This window comes from Gorilla gorilla, chromosome 14 (assembly GCF_029281585.2).
Source record: "Gorilla gorilla gorilla isolate KB3781 chromosome 14, NHGRI_mGorGor1-v2.1_pri, whole genome shotgun sequence".
Classification (NCBI taxonomy): domain Eukaryota; kingdom Metazoa; phylum Chordata; class Mammalia; order Primates; family Hominidae; genus Gorilla; species Gorilla gorilla.
Window position 1 is genome coordinate 66,835,735 of NC_073238.2, and position 24,719 is coordinate 66,860,453.

General features: G+C 43.4%; 1 protein-coding gene across 4 annotated transcripts in view; it reads left to right on the forward strand.

Annotated features, from left to right (window-relative positions):
* The window catches only part of THSD1 (thrombospondin type 1 domain containing 1), a 29,711-nt gene extending 5,814 nt beyond the window's left edge, over nt 1–23,897 (forward strand). For 2 of the 4 annotated variants that reach the window (XM_055359919.2, XM_019039572.3), the window contains exons 3-5: nt 2,746–3,711; nt 14,819–14,977; nt 22,275–23,897. In XM_055359919.2, the coding sequence (XP_055215894.2) occupies nt 2,746–3,711; nt 14,819–14,977; nt 22,275–23,653 (2,504 nt within the window). In that variant the 3' untranslated portion in view covers nt 23,654–23,897. The remainder of the gene's footprint in view (nt 1–2,745; nt 3,712–14,818; nt 14,978–22,274) is intronic. The other 2 variants (XM_055359920.2, XM_019039574.3) reach the window with 1 other exon arrangement.
* The last annotated feature ends 822 nt before the right edge of the window (nt 23,898–24,719 follow it).

Consider the following 24,719-nt stretch of genomic DNA (forward strand, 5'->3'; position numbering starts at 1 on the left):
AACAGGCTTCTACAAAAAAGTATGTGTTCTTGGTTTCATAATGATAAATAAAGCATCACAATTCTCCATTTAAACAAATTATACAAGGGTGTTTGTTGTTAATAGTAAAATTTCTTACTGGAATATGAAAATGAAAGTTGAATGAGCATAAAAAAAGAGCATAGAAGTTGAGTGCACAAGCCACTGATAAAATAAAAAAAGTAGGTATTGTCGTAGATCTGTTTTACCCTGCTTTATCTCTACTTAATACTGATCAAAATATAGCATTACCTGTATATTACAGTAGTCAGGATGTGGTAGAACCAAATTGTAGTTTTTTGTTTGTTTGTTTGTTTGTTTGAGATGGAGTCTCACTGTTGTCGGCCCGTGGTTGGAGTGCAATGGTGCAATCTCGGCTTACTGCACCCTCCACTTCCCGGGTTCCAGCAATTCTCCTGCCTCAGCCTCCTGAGTAGCTGAGATTACAGGCGCCCACCACCATGCCCAGCTAATTTTTGTATTTTTAGTAGAGTCAGGGTTTCACCATGTTGGCCAGGCCAGTCTTGAACTCCTGACCTCAGGTGATCCACCCATCTCGGCCTCCCAAAGTGCTGAGATTACAGGTGTGAGCCACTGCGCCTGGCCCAAATTGTAGTTTTCTAACAGGAGTTCTAAAGTAGCAAATTCTCCCTCTAGTACATACCTCCTATCTGCTGCTGCTGGAACCCATCAATTGCATCTTTGTTTTCCATTTCCAACGGGGCATGTGTGTCTTTTTCATTGACTGGCTCCCATCAAATCAGAATCTGATCTGCTTCACTGACAATCCCTGTCATACACAATAGACTGCTTTTTTTTTTTTTTAAGCCAGTCAAATTTAGTAGTTGGGGGTCATATACCAACTTTGGTGACACTAATGTTAATAAGTTCTGATAACCTGCCACCATTGGACCAGCCTGCAATAGACTTTCATTAGTTAACTAAGTGGTGTATGCCTCTTATTCTTAAATGGACCACAGAACCATCCTGCCCCCTTCAGATCCAAATTAGTATGACTTTGTTCTCAGTCTTAAGCACTTGCTTGGGCTGTGGTAAGTGCTGGGGTCTCTTTACACAGTAGTTCAAGAAAGGTACCAGGTTGGGTCTGATCCAGTACACAAGCTGCACCAGAATCAGCCACCTTCCTCAACTTTGAGTCATCTCCAAACAAAAGGGAATATCCCTCAACTTGTTTTTGCTTAATTGGAGAAAAAAAGAACTTTATCCTATTATGGTTTTCAAACAAGTGATAATCAAGCATTCAAGTCATCCAAGTTTTATGTCTTTTATTTCACCTCATCTCAAATGAGAACTAGGTGAAATGCTGTGCTAATTAAAAACTCCTCTGTGTGCCAAGGTATTCATGTGCTGATTCTAATAATCATTGATTGCATATATATAAGGGTATTTTAAAGACTGCAACCCCAAACAAAAAAACACATGGGCCCCTTTGGACATATATATTCATGAGGCATCTGTAATAAGAATAATAAATTCATACTTCCACAAGTTGTTTTTCAAACCTAAAGGGAACTTCAGTCCCTTACATCTAGAACTGTTTCTTACCCTAGCCACGGGCCAGCTGACTGTTGTATTGCCAAATTCTGCCTCCTTTGATACATATTTGGATAGGATTCAAAATAGAAACAAGGATTCTTGTGTGTCTATTCTTTGCACTTTTCACTTAGGCTGCTCTGCTGGGTCTCTTTTTAAAAGATATGATTGATCCTAACAGAATGATACTTGAGAAGTAGTAGTCATCTGTCCTATTTAGGCAAATAAAAGTTGCTGTAATGTCATTAAATTGCCAAGGACAAGCCTAGTTATTTCAGAAATGTTCACCCTATCCCTTTGGTTATCCATGCAGCATAAAGTGTCAACATTTCTTATCCATCTAAATATGTCTGCCTCATACAAACTGAGGACACTGATTCCTTTACTGGTAGAAATTCCCCAGTGCTTGTCTTGAATATCAGAAAATAATAACTTTGAAATAAATTTAGGGTCTTACATTTAAAATAATCCAGAACAATTTGTATTGTGTCATTTAAATCAAGCTTTCTCTTCACTGTATATCCATTTTCCCCAAATATCTAAACACCAGAATCTTTGATTAACAGTATGAGATACTGGGTTTTTAATCCTAAAAATTATTATTCTGGTTGTATAGATTTTCATTGCAGATATATCACATTGTTGAATGTTGTGAATTCAGAGTATTTACCACTAATTATTTTAAACCTAACTATGAAAGATGAAGAAGGAACAGAACCACTTCCATGGAAAGAGCACAATGGCCAGCTTCCAGGATCTGTGCTCAGTATCATTTTACATCATCCCTGGCTCAGTTCTAACTTCTCTTGTCTAAAATGCTGTTTTCTGCTGGGTGCAGTGGCTCATGTCTATAATCTTAGCAGTTTGAGAGTCTGAGGTGGAAGGATTGCTTGAGCCCAAGAGTTTGAAACCAGTCTCTACAAAAAGAAAATTAGCTGGGTGTGGTGGCATGTGCCTGTAGTCCCAGCTATTCGTGAGGGCGAGGTGGGAGATCGCTTGAGCCCAAGAGGTTAGGGGTACAGTGAGCAGTGATTGCGCCACGGCACTCTAGTCTCGGTGACAGCATGAGACCCTGTCTCAAAAAAATATTTAAAAATTCTGTTTTCATCAATGTCACTAATAGTTCTTCTCAAATGCACCTTTTAAAAACCAATTCTGACCACTTCATTTCAGTTCTTGGAGAAGCTGAATATCTTCTCTTGAGAGAGCCAGGCCATGTAGCACTAAGCAACGACACAGTGTATGTGGATTTCCAGTATTTTGTTGGTGCTAACGGGACACTGAGGAATGTATCTGTCCTGCTGTTGGAGGCTAACACCAATCAGACTGTAACTACCAAGTACCTCCTGACCAACCAGTCCCAGGGAACACTCAAGTTTGAGTGCTTCTATTTCAAGGAGGCTGGTGACTACTGGTTCACAATGACTCCAGAAGCAACAGACAACAGCACTCCATTCCCCTGGTGGGAGAAAAGTGCCTTTCTGAAGGTGGAATGGCCTGTCTTTCACGTTGACTTGAATAGGAGTGCCAAGGCAGCAGAAGGCACCTTCCAAGTGGGCCTATTTACCAGTCAACCACTGTGCCCGTTTCCTGTGGACAAGCCCAACATCGTAGTGGATGTCATCTTCACCAACAGTCTTCCTGAGGCAAGAAGAAATTCAAGACAGCCGCTGGAAATAAGAACCAGCAAAAGGACAGAACTTGCTCAAGGTCAGTGGGTTGAGTTTGGCTGTGCACCCTTGGGGCCAGAAGCCTATGTCACCGTGGTGCTGAAGCTGCTTGGGCGAGACTCAGTCATTACCTCCACAGGACCCATTGACCTGGCCCAGAAATTTGGATACAAACTGGTGATGGTGCCAGAACTCACATGTGAGTCCGGGGTAGAGGTGACGGTGCTGCCTCCACCATGCACCTTCGTCCAAGGAGTGGTCACTGTCTTCAAGGAGGCCCCCAGATACCCTGGGAAGAGGACCATTCACTTGGCCGAAAACAGCCTGCCCCTGGGAGAGAGGAGGACAATTTTTAACTGTACTTTGTTTGACATGGGGAAGAATAAGTACTGCTTTGACTTTGGCATTTCAAGCAGAAGCCATTTTTCTGCAAAGGAGAAGGAGTGCATGCTAATTCAGAGAAATATAGGTTTGTATTGAGATTTTTTTTAACATTTTAAATCAAATCCTTCATGTAATCAAAATTATTTAGAATTTAGGTGAACCTTAGGTGAATTGTACCATCATTTTTATGGTTCATGCCTTATAATGTACCAATTGGCATTATCACCCTTAGCTGAAAAATTAAGAGTACTGGTAAACCTACTTAAGCTCTTTACATCTCATTTCCCCATCAGTAAAATAGGGGCAATACAAGTACATACTTCAGAGTCGTGGAGATTGAACGAAATCAACATGTAACACTCTCAGGATAGTGCCTGGCATTTAGGAAGTGCTGAATAAACATTATATTAGATTTTTTAAATCCCATTATTAAATCATATGGTAAGTTCATGGCAGAGATTATTGGAATTCAAAGCCAAATCCCAAATTAGCAACTTCTGTCCTCCTCTAGCTGAGCATGTCTCTTCTCTCTTAAGTCATTCATTATAGAAATGCGGCCTTTTTAGTGAGAAATCAAAGCAAGATTTCTAAAAATGTATTGGGATTCTGTATTCTTTGTGTAATGCCCCACCTAATCATGAAGAAACAGGGTTATGACAATTCCATTAATTCCCTATGCTGCTCTTTGCATTTCTTTCCCTTTTCTTGGGGGAAAGTCTGGTCTTATTAAGTAGTTTAATTTGGCAGAAATGGTCTCGTTCGTTTTTTATCTTTGTTTTGTTTTGTTTTGTTTTGAGACAGAGTCTCGCTCTGTCGCCCAGGCTGGATGGAGTGCAGTGGCGCGATCTCGGCTCACTGCAATCTCCGCCTCCTGGGTTCACGCGATTCTCCTGCCTCAGCCTCCTGAGTAGCTGGGACTACAGGCGCCCACCACCATGCCCGGCTAATTTTTGTATTTTTAGTAGAGACGGGGTTTCACTGTGTTAGCCAGGATGGTCTTGATCTCCTGACCTTGTGATCCACATGCCTCGGCCTCCCAAAGTGCTGGGATTACAGGCATGAGCCACCGCGCCCAGCCGGCTTTTTATCTTTATCCCTGGTAAGCCCAGTGTCCCCTGACTACACAAGCCTGACTTTGTAAACCCCCAGTGTTCCTTGCTACAAATTTACCCACTTCCTCTCCTTAAGTCCCTTTCCTTTGGCTTTCTCCTCTGCCACTGGCCACTTCCCTCCTTGCACTTCCTTTTCTATCCAGCTTAGATTCCATGGCTCATCCCTTTAACCACCCTCCTGCCAATATCCTAAACTCCTTAGCCTCGTCCTTTTGATACGCCTGCCAGGACACACCCCAGCTCTGCCTGTATCCAGCCATCTGCCAGCCACCCACTGCACCCAAGTTGCTAAGGCTGAGTGACAAGGTTACATCATGGTGGCCTGATGCCACCGTGGGTGGATCATGCGTTCACCCTTGGCAGGGCCTGCATGCTGCTCAGCATGTCACCCAGGCCAGGTCTTGCTCCTGTTCTACACAACAAATGAGGTACAGGACTCCAAATCTAGGCACACTTCACCCAGTGTCTTCATTGACCTTGATTCTGTGACACCACACTCGCCCTGCTCACCTCCCACCTCCCTGCTTGCTTCTTCACAGTCTCCTTGGCCCACCAGTTCCACTGCCTATCTCCGTTAAGTGCTGGTTGTCTTCTCATTTACTCTTCACACACTTGCCAGGTGATTAGCCTTGATGCTGATGGCTCCAGATGGACGTCTCTTCCCTGCTCGTTCCCTGCCTCCAGGTGCTGCATCCCTCAGATGTCTCCCTGGCACCTCAGAAGCAGAATTTCTGGACTAAGACTCATCCTTGTACCCCCTAACACTGCTTCTCAGTGTAGGACTTCACCAACCATCTTACTGTTCAAACCAGAAGCCAGAAGTCTTCCTCTTCTTTACCTCCTATAAATGCTACATTACTGAGTCCTATGGCTTTGTCTCCTGAGTGTCTCAATCTCTCCACTTCTCCCCAGTTCCAGTGACACCACTTGGGTTAAATCTCCATTACCCCTTGCCTAGACTCAGAACAGATTCCTAATTGGTTTCCATCTGTCCACTTCTTTCTCTCACTGCAGCCAAAGGGATTGTTTAAAATTCAGGTCAGCTGAGGCTATTCTCCTTCTTAAAACCTGTCATTTCACTAGGCATGAGGATGCAAATCCATAAAACCTTCCATGGTCAGGCTGCCCCCACATCCCCGCAGTCACCATCTCTGCACTGGGGCCCAGGACACCCTCCTCTCTCCTTCTCCTGGTTAACATTAACCCATCCTCCAAGTCTCCACTTGGGTTACTCTTCCATGACCTCAGGTTCAGTTCCTCTCCTGGAAGCTGGGGCAGCATCTTTTCGTTCCTCTTTGATGGCATTTATCACTTCTGCCATTGCTTGTTTAATATCTTTCTCCCCCTATAAATCCCCTCTGCACAGCAGATGGGGGAAGCTCATTTGGTGGCAAAACCTGACTCGTGCTGCTATGAAGCTTTTTATCGTCTTTATTTGGCCCACTTAGTATGCCTGGCACATTCAGAGGTGCTCAATACATGCTTATTAAGTGAAAACTGAACTCAGATTTGGCTAGTCTCAACTAGGTATTAGGAGAAAAACAATTAGGTTGAAAGAATTTACTCATCTAAGATATTCTTTTTTTTTTTTTTTTTCTGGGACAGTCTTGCTCTGTTGCCCAGGCTGGAGTGCAGTGGCACAATCTTGGCTCACTGCAAACTCCACCTCCCAGGTTCAAGTGATTCTCCTGCCTCAGCCTCCTGAGTAGCTGGGATTACAGATGCGCCCCACCACGCCTGGCTAAATTTTGTATTTTTAGTAGAGACGGGGTTTTGCCATGTTGGCCAGGCTGGTCTTGAACTCCTGTCCTCAGGTGATCCACCTGCCTCGGCCTCCCAAAGTGCTGGGATTACAGGCATGAGCCACTGTGCCTGGCCCAATATTCTTGCCTTTTCAAAAGAAAATATTCATGGGGAAAAAAAAACTGACTGAACTTAGCAGAAATGAATCAAAGGAAGTCAATAAATTGGGGCCATTTAATTAAGGTCACATGGGGGCAGGAGGTCCATCTTGGTGGTTTTCGCAGCTGCTGGGCTTTCCACAGATGCTTCCATTCCATGTCTAAAGGCTGGAGTTTTTCCCACAGCAGCAGCAGCAGGAAGACGCTGGAAAAGGGCAGAACGGGAGTGGTTCTCTGTGTGTCCAGGTGGAGGGTAGTCAGGGGCTCCCTGTGGGGCTGCCCCATGCAGCCAACTGTGAGACACATTAGAACAGTAGGGCTGGGGGCAGTAACTGGGGGAGCTAAACATGCCTGGAGACCCTGGCTCTTGGTGTGGCAGACCATCTCTGACTCTGTTGGTCTGAGAAATGAAATTTATGCTTGAGACAGGAACCTCAGTGACTTCCTGTGTTTTTAGTATAAAATTTATGACTGAACTGGGTTCTCCTTTTATTTTCTATCTCTGACCAGTAAAGAGTGTCTTTTTTGCCAAATGGTACCATTTAGGGACTCACCATAACTTGTGTAAGCCACTGACTCACACTGAATTTATTAGTTCCTTTTGAAACTAGAATAATAGTTTTTTGTTTGTTTGTTTTTGTTTTTTGTTTTTGAGATGGAGTCTCGCTCTGTCGCCTAGGATGTAGTGCCGTGGTGCGATCTGGGCTCACTGCAGCCGCCACCTCCCGGGTTCTAGCAATTCTCCTGCCTCAGCCTCCCAAGTAGCTGGGAGTACAGGCATGCACCGCCATGCCCGGCTAATTTTTGTATTTTTAGTAGAGACGGGGTTTCACCATGTTGGTCAGGATGGTCTTGATCTCTGTGTTTTTATGTTTGTCTCTTCCAAATATGTCTGAGGATCTTAGGATAATATGTAAATAACAATTGATAGCAAATACATAATGGATTTGCCAAAAATGACTATTTATAATCTTTATTCCACTTAATGGGATAAATATTTACATAGTGATTACTTTGCACCAGGCACTGTTCTAACTGTTTTATGGATATTAACCCATATAGTCCTCATAACAAGTTTATGAGTTCAACTCATTACATTGTCAATTTTATAGGTGATGAAATGGAGGCACAGAAAGGTTAGTAATTTGTCCAAGGTCAGTGGTGTTTAAATAGAAGGGTCAGAACACAAATGCAGGTAGACTAGCTTGGGAGTTTAATTTGACCACTATTCTGTAACTGCCTTCTATGCAATTGACTGTCAATCCATGTATTAAACAGTACAAAGCTTTTAGATTGAAAAAAAAAGGCTCTGTTTTTTCCTCCTTAACTTACTGTTTCATCTTGTGCCACCCATCTCTTGGAACACCCGTAACCACTTGGGAGCCCACAGGCCCAAGCATAAGTATGATTTGTTCAATATAAGGAAGCCTTGTCTATGCAAAGAAAATCTGAACTGCTTATCCCAGGTGCTACTGCTCTTCCTACTGCTTATAGCTACTCCCTTATGTCTATAGAATTTTCTTATAATCATGATTTGTTTAGTTACCTTGGTTTCTTGAACAAAATGCCTTGCAGATGTGAATATTTCAAAGCTGTATTCCTTCAGATAGCTTTATGGGTAGAAACAAACCTCCCTTTTCACATTTAAGGCATATTTTGCTTATTCAAAATTAAAACCCTCTATAATAGGCTGAAAGGCATTTAGCCTGGACAAACAGGTTTGTTATGTAGTGTGAGCACATGTATGGACGTCTAAACAAGACAAAACAAAACAGCCTTTCATTGGTGAAGTAGGACTATTTGGAGTATTGGTCATTTTGCTCTTCATTTCTAACATATGAACTACAGTTATCTAATGAGTTCCCATTTTGCCAAGTATTTTCCTCAGAGTTATTAGCGGAGATCTCAGGGATCAGATGGAGTTACTTAAGACATTTACAAATATTTGCCTACTTAAATTTGATCATTGCTTTGAGTGATTTCCTGTGTTTACTGTTTGATTAATTTGATTTAGAAATGGAGACATAAAAGCTTAGCTTAAATGTTCATTTTGTTTTATTGTTTGGTATCCTACATGCTATGATTTTACTTTTTTTTTTTTTTTTTTTGAGAGGAGTCTCACTCTCTCCCCCAGGCTGGAGCGCAGTGGCGTGATCTCGGCTCACCGCAAGCTCTGCCTCCTGGGTTAACGCCATTCTCCTGCCTCAGCCTCCTGAGTAGCTGGGACTACAGGCGCCTGCCACCACACCCGGCTATTTTTTTGTATTTTTAGTAGAGACGGGGTTTCACTGTGTTAGCCAGGATGGTCTCGAACTCCTGACCTTGTGAGCCGCCTGCCTCGGACTCCCAAAGTCCTGGGATTACAGGCGTGAGCCACCGTGCCTGGCCTAGATTTTACTTTCAAGGGAAAAGAACACAACATTTCAAAATGAGATTTTTTTGACATTAAGATTTTTGCCGGCTGCGGTGGCTCACGCCTGTAATCCCAGCACTTTGAGAGGCCGAGGTGGGTGAATCACTTGGTCAGGAGATTGAGGACCATCCTGGCCAACATGGTGAAACCTCATCACTACCAAATATACAAAAATTAGCCGGGCATGGTGGCACGTGCCTGTAGTCCCAGCTACTCAGGAGCCTGAGGCAAGGGAATTGCTTGAACCTGGGAAGCAGAGGTTGCAGTGAGCCAAGATTGCACCACTGCACTCCAGCCTGGGCTACAGAGCAAGACTCCATCTAAAAAAAAAAAAAAATATATATATATATATATAGATATAGATATAGATATAGATATAGATAATTATATATATATACTTCTGGCAGGTATGGTGGCACACCCCTGTAAATCTCAGCACTCTGGGAGGCCAAGGCAGATGGATCACTTGAGCTCAGGAGTTTGAGACCAGCCTGGGCAACATAGCAAAAACCCATCTCTACAGAAAATGCAAAAATTAGCCAAGGATAGTGCCATGCACCTGTAGTACCAGCTACTCGGGAGGCTGAGGTAGGAGGATCACCTGAGCAGGGGGAAGTCGAGGCTTCAGTAAGGCACGATCACACCACTGCACTCCAGCCTTGGCAGCAGAGTGAGACATTGTCTCAAAAAAAAAAATTATTCTAAGTCCCCTGTCTATCATTACCCATCCAACCCCAAGATCTATCAGATCCTGCCAACACTAGCCACCAAAACATACTCTGCATAAAACACTCTCTCCATTCTTTATGGACGAAAACTTCTAATGCAGCCAAAGGTACACAAAGCACTACAAAACATAAAGAAAATGTGTAGGGCAGATGCATTCTCAGGTGAGCCAAGTGGTGCAATCTTTGGAGTAAGTAATGGAATATGAGTTCCATTATTTATATATACATATAATTTTTTAATCTAACAAATATACTTTTTAAAATCAAAACTGATTTTTTTTCTGATCCTCACTAGTGGAATTTTTATTTTTAGTTTGACAAATGACTTTATGCACTTAAATAAATTATATAAAGTAAAAGAGTTCAGAAGGAATAACAAAAGATTCTTAGCATGTGTAATTCTGCCTTTTGTGGTCCTAAATATGAGCATGGAGAGGGATAAACTATATATTGACTTAATTTTTAATTCAGATTTTACAGTAGTCGGATTTCCAGTAGATTTTCCCAAAATAAATCACAATACTATAACTCAGAGAGACTTTAATAGGAGATTCTCAAAGCTTTTCAAGCAGGAGAGCTTAGTATGGGAACATCTCTGAAGCTTTGAAGACAAAGCCAGCTCATTGTTATGCTGTATGAGGAGCTCCAGTGTGATCTTGGAGGCACAGAACCAATATTGTGTTCACTTGGACCTCTAGATGGAACATAATTAGCACATCTCAGTTGATGTTGGTCCAGGATACTGGTTTGTAGTCCTCCCACTCTTGTGAAAATCCTTTTAATTGCTGTAAAGAACTCATATTCCATTACTCACTCCAAAGATTGCACCACTTGGCTCACCTGAGAATGCATCTGCCCTACACGTTTTATGTTTTGTAGTGCTTTGTATACCTTTGGCTGCATTAGAAGTTTCTGTCCATAAAGGATGAAGAGAGTGTTTTATGCAGAGTGTGTTTTGGTGGCCAGTGTTGGCAAGATCTGATAGATCTTGGGGTTGGATGGGTACTGATAGACAGAATTATTAAAATAATTCTTTTTTTTTTTTTTGAGACAATGTCTCACTCTGCTGCCAAGGCTGGAGTACAGTGGTGTTATCATGGCTTACTGAAGCCTCGACTTCCCCTGGCTCAGGCGATCCTCCTACCTCAGTCTCCCGAGTAGCTGGTACTACAGGTGCAAGGCACTATCCCTGGCTAATTTTTGCATTTTTTGTAGAGATGGGTTTTTGCTATGTTGCCCAGGCTGGTCTCAAACTCCTGAGCTCAAGTGATCCATCTGCCTTGGCCTCCCAGAGTGCTGGTATTTACGGGAGTGCGCCACCATGACTACCAGAATAATTATTTATAGGGAAATTACTCATTTCCCTATAAATGAGTAAATGAGTCCCTATAAATGAGTCTGGCAGTGATTACATATCTGCTTGGATGAGAAATTCACATTTATCAATCAATAATGGCTGGGAGGGTTTTGTGTGTATTTTGAAGCTCCGGTGTTAGGTACATCCTCATTTAGGATTAAGGTTCCTTGCTGAATTGACCCTTTTATCACTATATAATGTTGCTCTTTATCCCTGGTAATATCCCTGGTTCTGCAGTCTATTTTGTTTGATATTAATGTAGTTACTCTAGTTTTCTTTTGATTAATGTTCATAAGGCATATCTTCCGTTTTTTTACTTTTAACATATATATATATGTCTCTATACGTAAAGTGGGCTTTAAAAAAAAACATAGTTGGATTGTGCTTTTTTATCTAATCTGACAATCTATGTCTTTTAACTTAGTGTTTAGATTATTTAGTTTTATCATTATATGGTTGGATTTATTTTGCTGGATTTATATTTGTTACATCCATTCTGTTTTTTCATCTTTTTTTCTGCCTTATTTTAGATTAATTGAATATTTTAATGGTTTACTTTACACTATTGGTTTATTGTTTATACCTTAAAAATTTATTTAGTGGGCTGGGCGCCATGGCTCACACCTGTAATCCCAGCATTTTGGGAGGCCAAGGAGGGCAGATCACTTGAGATCAGGAGTTCAAGACCAGTCTGACCAACATGGTGAAACCCCGTCTCTACTAAAAATTCAAAAAACTTAGCTGGGCATCGTGATACACACCTGTAATCCCAGCTACTTGGGAGGCTGAGGCATGAGAATCGCTTGAACCTGGGAGGTGGAGGTTGCAGTGAGCCAAGATCACGCCATTGCACTCCAGCCTGGGCGACAGAGCAAGATCTGTCTCAAAAAAAAAAAAAAAGTGTTATTTAGTGGTTGTCCTAGAGTTTATAATATATATGTTTACTCTCAGTCTACCTCCAGGTATTATATTGCTTCACATGTAGTATAAGGACTTTTGAACAATGCACTCCCAATTCACTCCTCCCATTCTTTGTGTGATTGTTGTCATAATTTTACTTTATATATGCTATTAAACACTTAATACGGCCAGTTGTGGTGGCTTATGCCTGTAATCCCAGCACTTTGGGAGGCCGAGGTGGGCAGATCACCTGAGGTTGGGAGTTCAAGACCAGCCTGACCAACATGGAGAAACCCCGTTTCTACTAAAAATACCATAAGTTAGCTGGATGTGGTGGCGCGTGCCTGTAATTCCAGCTACTCGGGAGGCTGAGGTAGGAGAATCGCTTGAACCCAGGCGGGTGGAGGTTGCGGTGAGCTGAGATCGCACCATTGCACTCCATCCTGGGCAACAAGAGTGAAACTCTGTCTCAAAAACAAAAACAAAACAAATAATACATTGCCGCTATTTTGTTTTAGGCTATCAGTGATATTTTAGAGCATTTAAAAATGAGAAAAATGATTTTTACCTTTATATATACCATTGCCAGCACTCTTCATTTCTTTATATAAATGCAGATTTTTGTCTGGTAACATTTTCTTTCTGCCCAAAGGATTTCTTTGAACATTTCTTGTATTGAAGGACTGCTAGTAATACATGCATGATCTCCATTTTTGTTTTTCTGAAAAAGTCTTTATTTCTCCTTTATTTTTGAAATATATATATACATATATATATATTTTTTTTACTGGGGTGGTAGCTTTTTCTTTCAGTACTTTAGAGATGACATTCTATTATCTTCTGGCTTGGATAATTTTGTCAAGAAGTCAGCTGTAATTCTTATTGTCATTCTTCTCTGGTGGTATATTCTCCCACCCTTCAGCCACAGCCTTCAAACTTTTTGGTTTGGTTTTGGTTTTCAGCAGTTTGGGTACAGTATTGCTTTTTGTATTTATCCTGCATGGTGTTTTCTGAGCATCTTGGATATGTGGTTTGGAGTCTTTCATTAACTTTGGAGAGTTCTTGGACTTATTTATTGTGTCCTACTCTATCTTCTTCTCCTGGTATTCCAATTACATGTATGGGAGTCTGATATTGCCCCACAGCTCTTAGGTCTTCTATTCTGTTTTATGTACTCTTTTTTTCCTCATTGTGTTTTTTAGTTTGGGACATTTCTATTTACTTGTATTCACATTTACTGTTTCTTTCCTCAGCTGTGTGTCAAGTCTATTGATGAGCCTTCTTCATCTGTGTTACCATATTTTAAAATTCTAATATTTCCATTTGACTTTTTAGTTTCTAACAGTCTGATGAAATTTTCCATCTGTTTATGCATCTTGTTCACCTTTTCCACTAAAGTTTTTGGCATATTTATCGTAGCTATTTTACATTCTCTCTCTGAGAGTTTTAATATCTGGGTCAGCTCTGAGTCTGGTTATCTTGATTACTTTGTCTCTTAATAGTTTTATGGTTTTTTTCCTTGCTTTTTGTGCCTAATAATTTTGAGTTGAAAGCTGGACACCTTGTTTGAAACTATAGACATGGAGGTATTTATGCCTGGAAATGGTCATACCTCTGTTTTTGCTAGGCCTTTAGTTTGGGTATTGGGTTAATATAGTAAAGAATTGAGCTATGTTTGGGTTTTTACCATTGTTATGGCTACCCTCAGTGCTTATCACATTTGACATTTTTCTAGTGTTATTTTGTGTTTAGGGAAGGCATTGCATGACTATAGGGTTTTTCTCCATGCTTCTGTCCCACCCTCAGCTTTAGGTGTGAGCCTGCACATCAGAGAGGCTTTCATTTTTTGCTATGCCTCTTCCCCAGAAGTAGACTGTTGTTATTTGATATTTGGCACTTGCTAGCCTGGAGTAGAGGGAGGGCATTCCCTTGTACTAGTTCAGCCTCAGTCTTAGGCAAGTGCTGTGTTCCTAAGTTTCAGGAATGGGACCTTCTTGATGATCCTGCCCCTCCCCAGTGGTAGACGATCTCTAATAGTCTGGGTCCAGGATATTTTTGGCTCTTCCCCAAGGGTGAAGGAGTTTCTTTTTCCATTCTCTAGAAGCAGTTGATATCAACTGGTGCTCTTAGGATAATAGGGTTTGAGGCCTTTCCCCAAGTGGTTGAAGCTTTTATTCACTAGAGGAAATGGAGAGAGGACAGGTGAGGTTCTGTGTCTTTTCCACAGTGCTGCCCCTTCCCTCCTTGGGCCTCCACCATGAGGGAGGCTTTGTCTGGTCTTGCATCTGCCCCCAGTGCTTCTTGTATTTCATGAGATCTGTGGAGAAGAGTCTGCAAGTGGGTATAAATTCTGCTTGTGTATGTGAGTCATAGGGGTTCTATATTCTGTGCTAGTCCACTAGGCTTTTGGCAGTTCATTACATTTTTAAGTGAACTCTTCTTACCACCTTGTATGCGGCCTGGTGTCTGCCCCTGGTAAACAAGAGTTGCATCTCATTTTTCCTTGGAAGATGCTATCTTTCCTTATATTGCAGCATAGTTAGTTGTCCTGCGACCTCAGCTCTTTTTTGGGTTCTGGAAAGGTTAAGATTTTTAAATTATACAGCTTTTGTTTGTTTTAAAGTTAGGAGCAACTCTTTTCAGCTTTCTTCATTTCTGGGAACGCTTTAACTCACGGGCTTTTCAAGACCTGAGATTTGAGTTTTGCTGTTTCATTTGGGTGCAGTTAAATACTGATTCTCAAATGAACTAGCATTAAAAGCATAACTTATATCCTTGCAGAAACTTGGGGACTGTGGCAGCCATGGAGCCAGTGTAGTGCCACATGTGGGGATGGTGTCAGAGAGCGTCGCCGAGTGTGTCTCACTTCCTTCCCCTCCAGTCCTGGCTGCCCTGGAATGTCCTTGGAGGCCTCCCTGTGTTCCCTGGAGGAGTGTGCTGGTAGGTATTCTTGCTTCCTTCGGGAGTCTCTCCTCAGAGCCTTCATCAGAAGGAATATTGAACCCAGGCCTGCCTGAGAGTTACCAGTCTAAGATCAGGAGTAGACTCATTAATGCTCTGTGATTGCTGTTGGTTGTACTAACCCTGTATTTGTTAGTGTATCTAAGACTGGGAATAGCTGGGAGAGTAGCTTACCAGTGAGATAATGGGATTTACCACTGTAGAAGATAAGGAAATAATAAGGAAATATTAAGGATTCAGACATATTAAATAATTTCTAAAAATGCAAAAAATGGGGAAAGGATCATTTCTTCATAAGATTTTTTTTTTGTTTTTTCTCCCTCTGTTTCTCCCCACCAAAACTGTGGAAAAACAGTTTTCCTTAATTTTTCTCCCTATCAACCCAGAAAAGCCAGGGGACCACATAGACCATTATTTGTCAAAATGGGGCAAGACTCCCTGTCCTATACCCTGAGTGGCCTAAGTTATTCCTTACTGCCCCTACCCAGAGGGACATTTCTTCATGCTGTCATCCAAGGACTGGCCTTTCCTGCATCTTCTAAGCGTCTTCAAGGCACATACTAGTAGCTGGTCAGTGAGTATTTGATCTAAATAGTCTATAGATATGTTGCTCACACGGCTCAGTTAGGTTTGCCCCAGCTTGTGGAGCTAAATCCTGTTCATTTACCACGAGTTACACACTGAATAGTCCTTGCTTTTTCCACACACCATCCCGCCTCCTGACAGACAATCCACATTTACTTTGCCAGCCTCTGCTCTGGTCCTGACTCTTAGATAAAAGTCCTTGTGTCAAGGATTTTATCTTGTCCTTGTACTCTCCAGTTCCAGGTTAAAAGACCATCTTAGTTCCTTGTTTCTTTGGGATATGGAGGAGTTATGTGCTTTTCTGTGTTTGGATCTCAGAGTACCTTTTAGCCCAAACCACAGGCACCTGGCAACATCTCAGCCAGTGTCCCCACCTGTGGCCTTAGAAAATCCTTTTTGCTATATCATTTTTCCAGCCAGTATCATAGGCTCTGTTCCCTTCATTCCAGCATTTTTAGGACATTATTCTTTCTCCTATTTTTTTTTCTTATTGTAGCTTCCTCTTCTCGTAGCCTCCATCTGCCTTTCATAGGCCCCACCCTGAATCCATTATTTCTTCAGTGATATACTGTTGTCTAAGGCTCTCTTCTCTGTCTGCTCTTTTCTTTATAAGTCCTCTTCACTTTCCACAGCACCTTCCTTGTGTATAACTTCCCTCAAATACACCTTATTCTCTCAATTCTGGGATGGGATCATGTGTTCAGACATTTCATATCTGAGTTCCATAACACTCAGATGAATTTAAACTCAGTGGCCACTGGTGACTACTAATCTTTTATATGTGACAATATTTATTTATTGTTATTACCATTAATTGGTTATCTGCTGTGTGACAACACTTAAAATACATTATCTCACTTAAGGCTCACCGTAATTCCACAAGGTAGGTATCATTATGCTGGGCTCAGACCTCTTGAGAGCTTACTGCCTGCCAGGCATTTTTCTAAGGACCTTGCACACATAAAGTAGGCATATTCTTATTTCCACATTGCAGATGAGGACCCTGTGGGATAGGGAGGGTGGGTGGCCTGTCCAAGATCATGAAGCTAGAAAGTAGGGGCACTGGATTTGACTTCTTGCTAAGCTATCGATCTTGAATACCTTGCCTTTATATACAGGCCAATCTGGCTTTCTAGAAGAAGCATCAACAACCTGGAATTAACAATCATTTTTGAGAAATGTGATATTATGTCATATTCTGGCATCTTCTTTTTTTTTTTTTGGAGACGGAGTTTCGCTCTTGTTGCCCAGGCTGGAGTGCAATGGTGCGATCTCGGCTCACGGCAACTCCGCCTCCCGGGTTCAAGCGATTCTCCTGCCTCAGCCTCTGGCATGTGCCACCACGCCCAGCTAATTTTTGTATTTTCAGTAGAGACGGGGTTTCTCTATGTTGGTCAGGCTGGTCTCGAACTCCCGACCTCAGGTGATCCGCCTGCCTCGGCCTCCCAAAGTGCTGGGATTACAGGCGAGAGCCACTACGCCCAGCCGGCATCTTAATTCTTTAATACTGAGTAGGAACTGGAAATTTGTGCATTCTAAGTTAGCAAAAAGGTAAGTCCTACAGACTTTCCTGCCCCTACTGTAAATGGTCCTCAGATATTTTGCTTATGTAGATAAAAATGATCATTTCTTCCAAGTGTGCTCTTTGTCCTAGTCAACCTATTTTCCATTCTTTGGAAATGTAAAGATGTATTCACAGGCTGCATAGCATCAACAATCTCCTTTACTTCAGCTGAAAGAGGAAAAACTAGAGATAGAGATGGGCGAGGCCAGCAGCTTTTGGGCTTTTCTCCAGCTGTGATTTTAAAGGAAGCCAGCCAGAGTAAAAAGATAACAGAGTCAAGTGAAGAGGTTCATGGTGTGTAATAGCAGTGCTGCTACCCACTGTCATGAGCAGCCACTGCAGGTGAAGGAAGTGATACATCAGGGAAAAAGCCTTTCATCATTCAACTGTTTTTACTTGTTTGGGAGTTCAGAGGTTGGTTTGGCTTTAAAAGAATGTTCTTATGCCAAGGTCTGAATGTAGTTCTACATTATATGGTCTATCTTATTCAACAAGAGAGTAGTATAATTAAATTGCTGTTGCACTGATGTTCCATCTGGTGGAATATTGATCATTTTGCTATTGCCTTTTTAATAATGAAGGAATGAATCAATCAGTTAAACTAGTGTTTATTGAGCACTATGCAAGTTACTGTGACTGTGGTCGGGAATGTATTAATAAGATATGACTGTCTTGAAGGGGCTTATAGTAGCTCAGAAGGCACATAAACAGGCTTAATACTCAGTACAATATTATAGGGCCTGCAATGAAAAATGTACCCACAGCTTGCTATAAAAGCTTTCAGGAGTGACAATCCAAGCCCAAAACATCTCCAGTCTTGGAGGAAGTGATACTTTTTTTTTTTTTTGAGACAGAGTCTTGCTGTGTTGCCCAGGCTGGAGTGCAGTGGCATGCTCTCAACTCACTGCAACCTCCGCCTCCTGGGTTCAAGCGATTCTGCTGCCTCTGCCTCCCAAGTAGCTGGGACTATAGGTGCACACCACCACACCCGGCTAATTTTTTGTATTTTTAGTAGAGACGAGGCTTCACCATGTTGGCCAGGCTGGTCTCGAACTCCTGGCCTCAAGTGATCCACCCACTTTGGCCTCCCAGAGTGCTGGGATTACAGGCATGAGCCACCACACCCGGCCAAGGAGGTGATATTTGAGCTGAAGTTTGGAAGCTGAGGTGTCAGGTGAAGTAGGTGAAAATGGGAGTTTTAGCAAAGGGAGCAATGAATGAAGGCAGGGAAGATGGCACATTAAGAGACCTGGAGAACTGAAAGTAGTTTAGTGTGTCTGGATGATAGTGTGCCAGGGAGGGGTGGGAGACGTGAGGCCAGCTAAGTAAACGGGATTAATATCCTGAGGGGCCTTGAAGGTTGGGACCTGTGTTTTCGTGGTATCTCTATCTGGTTGTAGCAAGGCGTATAAATCAGAAGGTTAGGCATGGCAGCAGATGTACCTGTTGAGAAAAATTTTTCAGGAACCTATGTGCAAAACAAAGTGCCAGCAATGGTGATGGAGGGAGAGGAGGATTCAGACTCTGTATGTGGCAAGTGATGGAGAGGGAGCATGAAGGATGAAACCCAGGATTCTAGTATTGGCAACTGTGTGAACTGTGATTCCATTCCTTTGAGATCAGATATATCAGAGGAAGCACAAGTTGTAGGGGAAGATGGTGAGTCTTGGGCATTTTGAGATGGAGGTGGTGGGACAGCCAATGGAGATAGTAGAGCTAGTGGAGCCAGGAATGGACTCTAGCTCTCCTTGGATCTAAAATTCATGCTCTTCTCTCTAAATTACATAAGTGAATGTTCTCATTGAAACCAAAAGGGAGAGAGAGAGTTGCAAGAGCTATATAACAGTAGCCAGTGCTGCAGAACGAACTCCTTTGAATTTGACTATTGGGAGGTCATTCATAACCTTGGTGGGAACTGTTTAATTGGAATCTTGGGGATAGGTTGCAGGAGACAGGTGATGTAGGAGCAGTAAGCAAATGCAGACCCCTCTTTTCAGTAAGCATGGTTGGGAAGACAAGGAGCAAGATAGGTCTGAGAGCGTGAGAGGGCTGGAGAAGGGTCTTTTTAAAGTGCAAAGAGCTTGAGTATGTTTATGTGCTGAGGAAAAGGAGCTAATAGAGGAGCAGCTGGAGATAATTGCTGCAGAGGAATGATGCCCCTGGACAAAGGAGTCCTAGAAAGCATTTGCTTGTGGCCTCACCTTTTATAGGAGGACAGTTCTCCCACTGATTATGTGGAAAAAAGGTAAATAGAGGTGTGGCTGCTAATAAGTTTATGGGGCAGAGGAGGATTGCAGAAGAAGCTGGGCATGTACTTGCCTGATGGCTTCTATTTTGTGTGTGTGTGACCTGTTAGAGTGCTAAGGAAGTGGATTGGATAGGCGGCTTAAGAAAGTGGTGAAATTGGAAGCAGGTGTTTTAGGGGACCCATGGAAGGATTTGTGGGCAGCTGAGGTTGGGTGCTGTGACTGTGCAGGGGCACTGACCTGCATGGTTGTTTATTTTCTCCACCAGTGCAGCAGCTAGGAATTCACGTGTCTGAGGTTCACATGTCTAGGGTCAGACTTCTGCTGCAGAGCAGGGGAAGGGGTATAGCTCAGTATTAGAGGTCAAGAGAATTGAGGTTGTTGGAAGGAAAATGGTTTCAGTAATGGATCATGGTTGTAAATTGGTTAGGGGGAGAAGTGAGGTTGGGAAGTGTCTGGCAGATGGGAGAAAATGGAGGGCTGGAGAATCAGAAGTCTTAATGTAGTAATAGTGAGTGAGTGAGAGTGGTGAACACAGCTAGAGAGTGGGTTGAGCGGTTTAAGATTTTAGAAGAGGAGCAGAGAGTGGGAAGGTACTATATGTTGGATGGACCTGAAGCCACCTGGATGGTCCTAGCTCTGGCATAGTGAGGGAGGCTGGGACCCAGGTGCTAGAGTGACTGATGGCTAGCAGGAGGTTGGGAGATGATGGTGTTGAGGGAGGAGTAGAACGGTGGTTGGCAAGGATGGCATGGGCATCAAAGGAATGTAAGTTTTTTATGGAGGTGAAAGAGCACAGGTTGGAAAGAGCAATAGGAATGAGCTTGGGGAACACACTCTGCTTCTTGCCCTGTTTACTTATAAAGAAAGTATGTGTAATCCCAGCACTTTGGGAGGCCAAGTTGGGAAGATCACGAGGTCAGGAGATCGAGGCCATCCTGGCTAACATGGTGAAACCCCATCTCTACTAAAAATACAAAAAAATTTAGTGAGGCGTGGTGGTGGGTGCCTGTAGTCCCAGCTACTCGGAAGGCTGAGGCAGGAGAATGGCGTGAACCCAGGAGGCGGAGCTTGCAGTGAGCTGAGATCGCACCACTGCACTCCAGCCTGGGTGACAGAGCAAGACTCCATCTCAAAAAAGAAAAAAAAAAAAAAGGAAAAGAAACTATGTGTGACAGCTTCCACTGAGAGGGTTGGGGGAAACCATGCCCTGCAGGGTAGCCTGGCTTCAGTTGGGACAAGGAGGTGAAGGTGGTGTTCTGTGGAGTAGTTAGGGATGTTGGGGAATTTGTAATCAGCTGTCCCCTAGGGGACAGTACAAAGAGTGGGCAGTGGGAGGACGGGTGGAGAAGATGAAGCACAGAGCTGGTGGTGGTGACACAAACATGGGAAAAAAAGCCATAGGACTGGTGACCAAAGGGGAAAGAGAGGGGAGGGTCAGGTGGCATTAGTTGGTCTCAGGTTTCCAGGTGTTTCGGTGGCAGTACAGGTGGAGGCTCCAGGTGGTGCCTGCATTATGATGAAACATTTTGATGACCGTGGGACAAACCAGTTTGAGGAGGGAAAAAGAAGAAAAGTACCCCTCACAGTGGAAGGTAGGAAGGGGAGTGGATGGCTGAAAATAGAAGAGAGAGAATGCAGAGGCTTTAACGCTTAGGAAAGACAATTTCTGGATAATAGAAGGGGGAAATGAGTTGTATTATGTATTGCCAAGTCTTACTTTCGTCAGTTAATTTCCCTTAAGATGTACATATGTAGGAACCTAAATTTGGCCTACCTAAATCATTTTGCATTTCACATTTTATACTTCCGATGTGCCTCTCAGAGGTACATTTAACAATAGGTACCACGTTTACATTATCCTAAATGAACACTGACTTTTATCTTGAAAATTTCTGGCTGGGCGCAGTGGCTCACACCTGTAATCCCAGCACTTTGGGAGGCTGAGGTGGGCAGATCATGAGGTCTGGAGTTCAACACCATCCTGGCCAACATGGTTAAACCCTGTCTTTACTAAAAATTTAAAAATGAGCCAGGCGTGGTGGTATGCGCCTGTAGTTCCAGCTACTCAGGAGGCTGAGGCGGGAGAATCACTTGAACCGTGGAGGCAGAAGTTGTTGCAGTGAGCCGAGATCGTGCCACTGTGCTCCATCCTGGGCGACAGAGCAAGACTCTGTCTCAAAAAAAAAAAAAAAAAGAAAAAGAAAATTTCTACATGCTACTTCTGTGTGGAAACTTGGAGGCCAATTCCAGCAGGAGCTGGTGAGCATGGGAGTCACCTTGATTATGGCTTACCAGGTCACCTCGCTTCTGTGGGTCTCTGTTTTTGCAGTGTTTCCCTTTTGGTGATCTTGTTTGGCTTCAGCTGCCAGCAGAAATCCATAAGTAAGACCAGAAATCCCAGTCCTTGTTTATTTTCCATCATTCCTTAACTGCTAGATAATTAGAGTGAGTGACTCAGAGACCTTAAAACCGTGCAGAGCAAACAATACTAGAAAATACATATTTGGGCTGGGCACAGTGGCTAACACCTGTAATCACAGCACTTTGGGAGGCCAAGGCGGATGGATCACAAGTCAGGAATTCAAGACCAGCCTGCCCAATATGATGAAACCCCAGCTCTACTAAAAATACAAAAAATTTAGCCAGGCATGGTGGTGCATGCCTGTAATCCCAGCTACTTGGGAGGCTGAGGCAGGAGAATTGTTTGAGCCTGGGAGGCGGAGGTTGCAATGAGCCGAGATCACACCATTGCACTCCAGCCTGGGCAACAGAGCAAGACTCCATCTCAAAAAAAAAAAAAAAAAAAGAAAAAGAAAAAGTAAAAATACATCTGTTCCTCTGTGTTTTTTGTTTGTTTGTTTTGTTTTGTTTTTTGCAGCTTTCCAGCCATCCAGCCCATCTCCTCTTCAGCCCCAGGGTCCAGTGAAGTCCAACAACATCGTGACTGTCACTGGTATATCCTTGTGCTTGTTCATCATCATTGCCACTGTGCTCATCACGCTGTGGAGGAGGTTCGGCCGGCCAGCCAAGTGCAGCACACCTGCTCGACACAACTCCATCCACTCCCCCAGCTTCCGGAAGAACTCGGACGAGGAGAATATCTGCGAGCTGAGCGAGCAGCGCGGGAGCTTCTCGGATGGGGGAGACGGGCCCACGGGGAGTCCAGGGGACACAGGCATCCCTCTGACCTACAGGCGGAGCGGGCTGGTACCTCCCGAGGACGATGCCTCTGGCAGCGAGAGCTTCCAGTCCAACGCCCAGAAGATAATCCCACCTCTGTTCAGCTACCGCCTTGCCCAGCAGCAGTTAAAGGAGATGAAAAAGAAAGGTCTGACGGAAACTACCAAAGTGTATCACGTGTCTCAGAGTCCCCTGACAGACACTGCCATTGATGCGGCCCCCAGCGCTCCCTTAGATTTGGAAAGCCCGGAAGAAGCTGCAGCAAACAAGTTCCGGATCAAATCCCCATTTCCCGAGCAGCCTGTGGTCAGTGCCGGGGAAAGGCCTCCCTCCAGGCTGGATCTAAATGTGACTCAGGCCAGTTGTGCCATAAGCCCCAGCCAGACTCTGATCCGCAAGTCACAGGCGAGGCACATGGGCAGCAGAGGGGGCCCGTCCGAGAGGAGCCATGCCAGGAACGCCCATTTCAGGAGGACAGCGAGTTTCCATGAAACCAGGCAGGCCCGGCCGTTCCGAGAGAGGAGCATGTCCACTCTGACTCCACGGCAGGCCCCTGCCTACAGCTCTAGGACACGGACCTGCGAGCAGGCAGAGGACAGATTTAGGCCTCAGAGTCGAGGTGCCCACCTGTTTCCTGAAAAACTGGAGCATTTCCAAGAGGCAAGTGGAACCCGTGGTCCATTAAACCCTCTCCCTAAATCCTACACTTTGGGGCAGCCCTTGAGGAAACCAGACCTTGGGGATCACCAGGCAGGATTAGTGGCAGGAATTGAGAGAACAGAGCCCCACAGAGCTCGTCGGGGACCGTCCCCCAGTCACAAGAGTGTCTCAAGGAAGCAGTCTTCTCCCACATCCCCCAAAGATAACTACCAGAGGGTCAGTTCTCTGAGCCCTTCTCAGTGTAGAAAAGACAAGTGTCAAAGCTTCCCCACTCACCCTGAGTTTGCCTTCTATGACAATACGTCATTTGGCCTCACTGAGGCTGAGCAGAGGATGCTGGACCTCCCAGGATATTTTGGGTCAAATGAAGAGGATGAAACCACAAGTACACTTAGCGTGGAGAAGCTGGTGATCTAGCCTGAGAATCAGCCTGAGCTTTACACAGCTGGGGTCTGCTACTTGCGTTTTGTAGACTTTTGTGTAACTATTTGTACCGTAGGACAGAATGTGAGGAGGAAGTAACACACAGAGGGGGATGTGTGTGTATGCATGTGTTTGAATTCACAAGGAAGAAATTATTTATCTTGAGGTTTTTCCTTTGTTATTCAATTTCTATTGATTTATTAGTAATAACAATGATAATAAAATGTAAACGAGCAAATGTGGCTTGGTCTGTCATGTGGCTATGAAAGTTAAGATGTGACTTTTGAGTAGAACATGCTCTGAACATTGCATTGGCAGTTTCCAACCTGAAGCAGAAATCTGGAACCTCAACTAAAAAGGGATGGAGCAAAGTTAACTTGGTGTCATAACTCTGAATTGCAATTTATTAAGTTATAAATACATTAAGAATTTGACTCCTACAATGGCAGCATCAAACATTTCATATTTGGCTGATTAAGTTAGTTATGACCATTAGACTGCTGAGCTACTTAGAAATGGTGATACCACAGATATTCAAGAACTTTCAGATTAGAGTTGAGTCCAGGTGACTTGACAAAATTATATGAATTAATTCTGCTTTAAAGAGATAATGTAAGAAGCTGGTGGTTCAGGTAGTGAGTCAAATGAAGACCTATCTGTTCTGAGCAAATAAATAGTAAACATTTTGGAAAGGACAGTATTGTCTTCTGAGGAAATGGGCAGTAGGTACTGACCATGCCACTACCTGGGACCAGGATGCTGATTACGTGTTCCTGGACCAAACTGGCAGCAGATACCTCAGCGGGGGAACTGGTGCATGTATGTTGTTCTTAAACATAACTTTATCATGTTGTTCAGAAAATGCACTAATTAACTTTAGGTATATATAAAGTAAGTAGAACAGTTTACAATTTTTTATAGTTTTTACAGTTTACAATTTTTTACAGTTTAAGCTTTTTTTTTTTTGAGACGGAGTCTTGCTGTGTTGCCCAGGCTGGAGTGCAGTGGCGCGATCGCAATCTCAGCGCACTGCAACCTCCACCTCCTGGGTTCAAGCGAT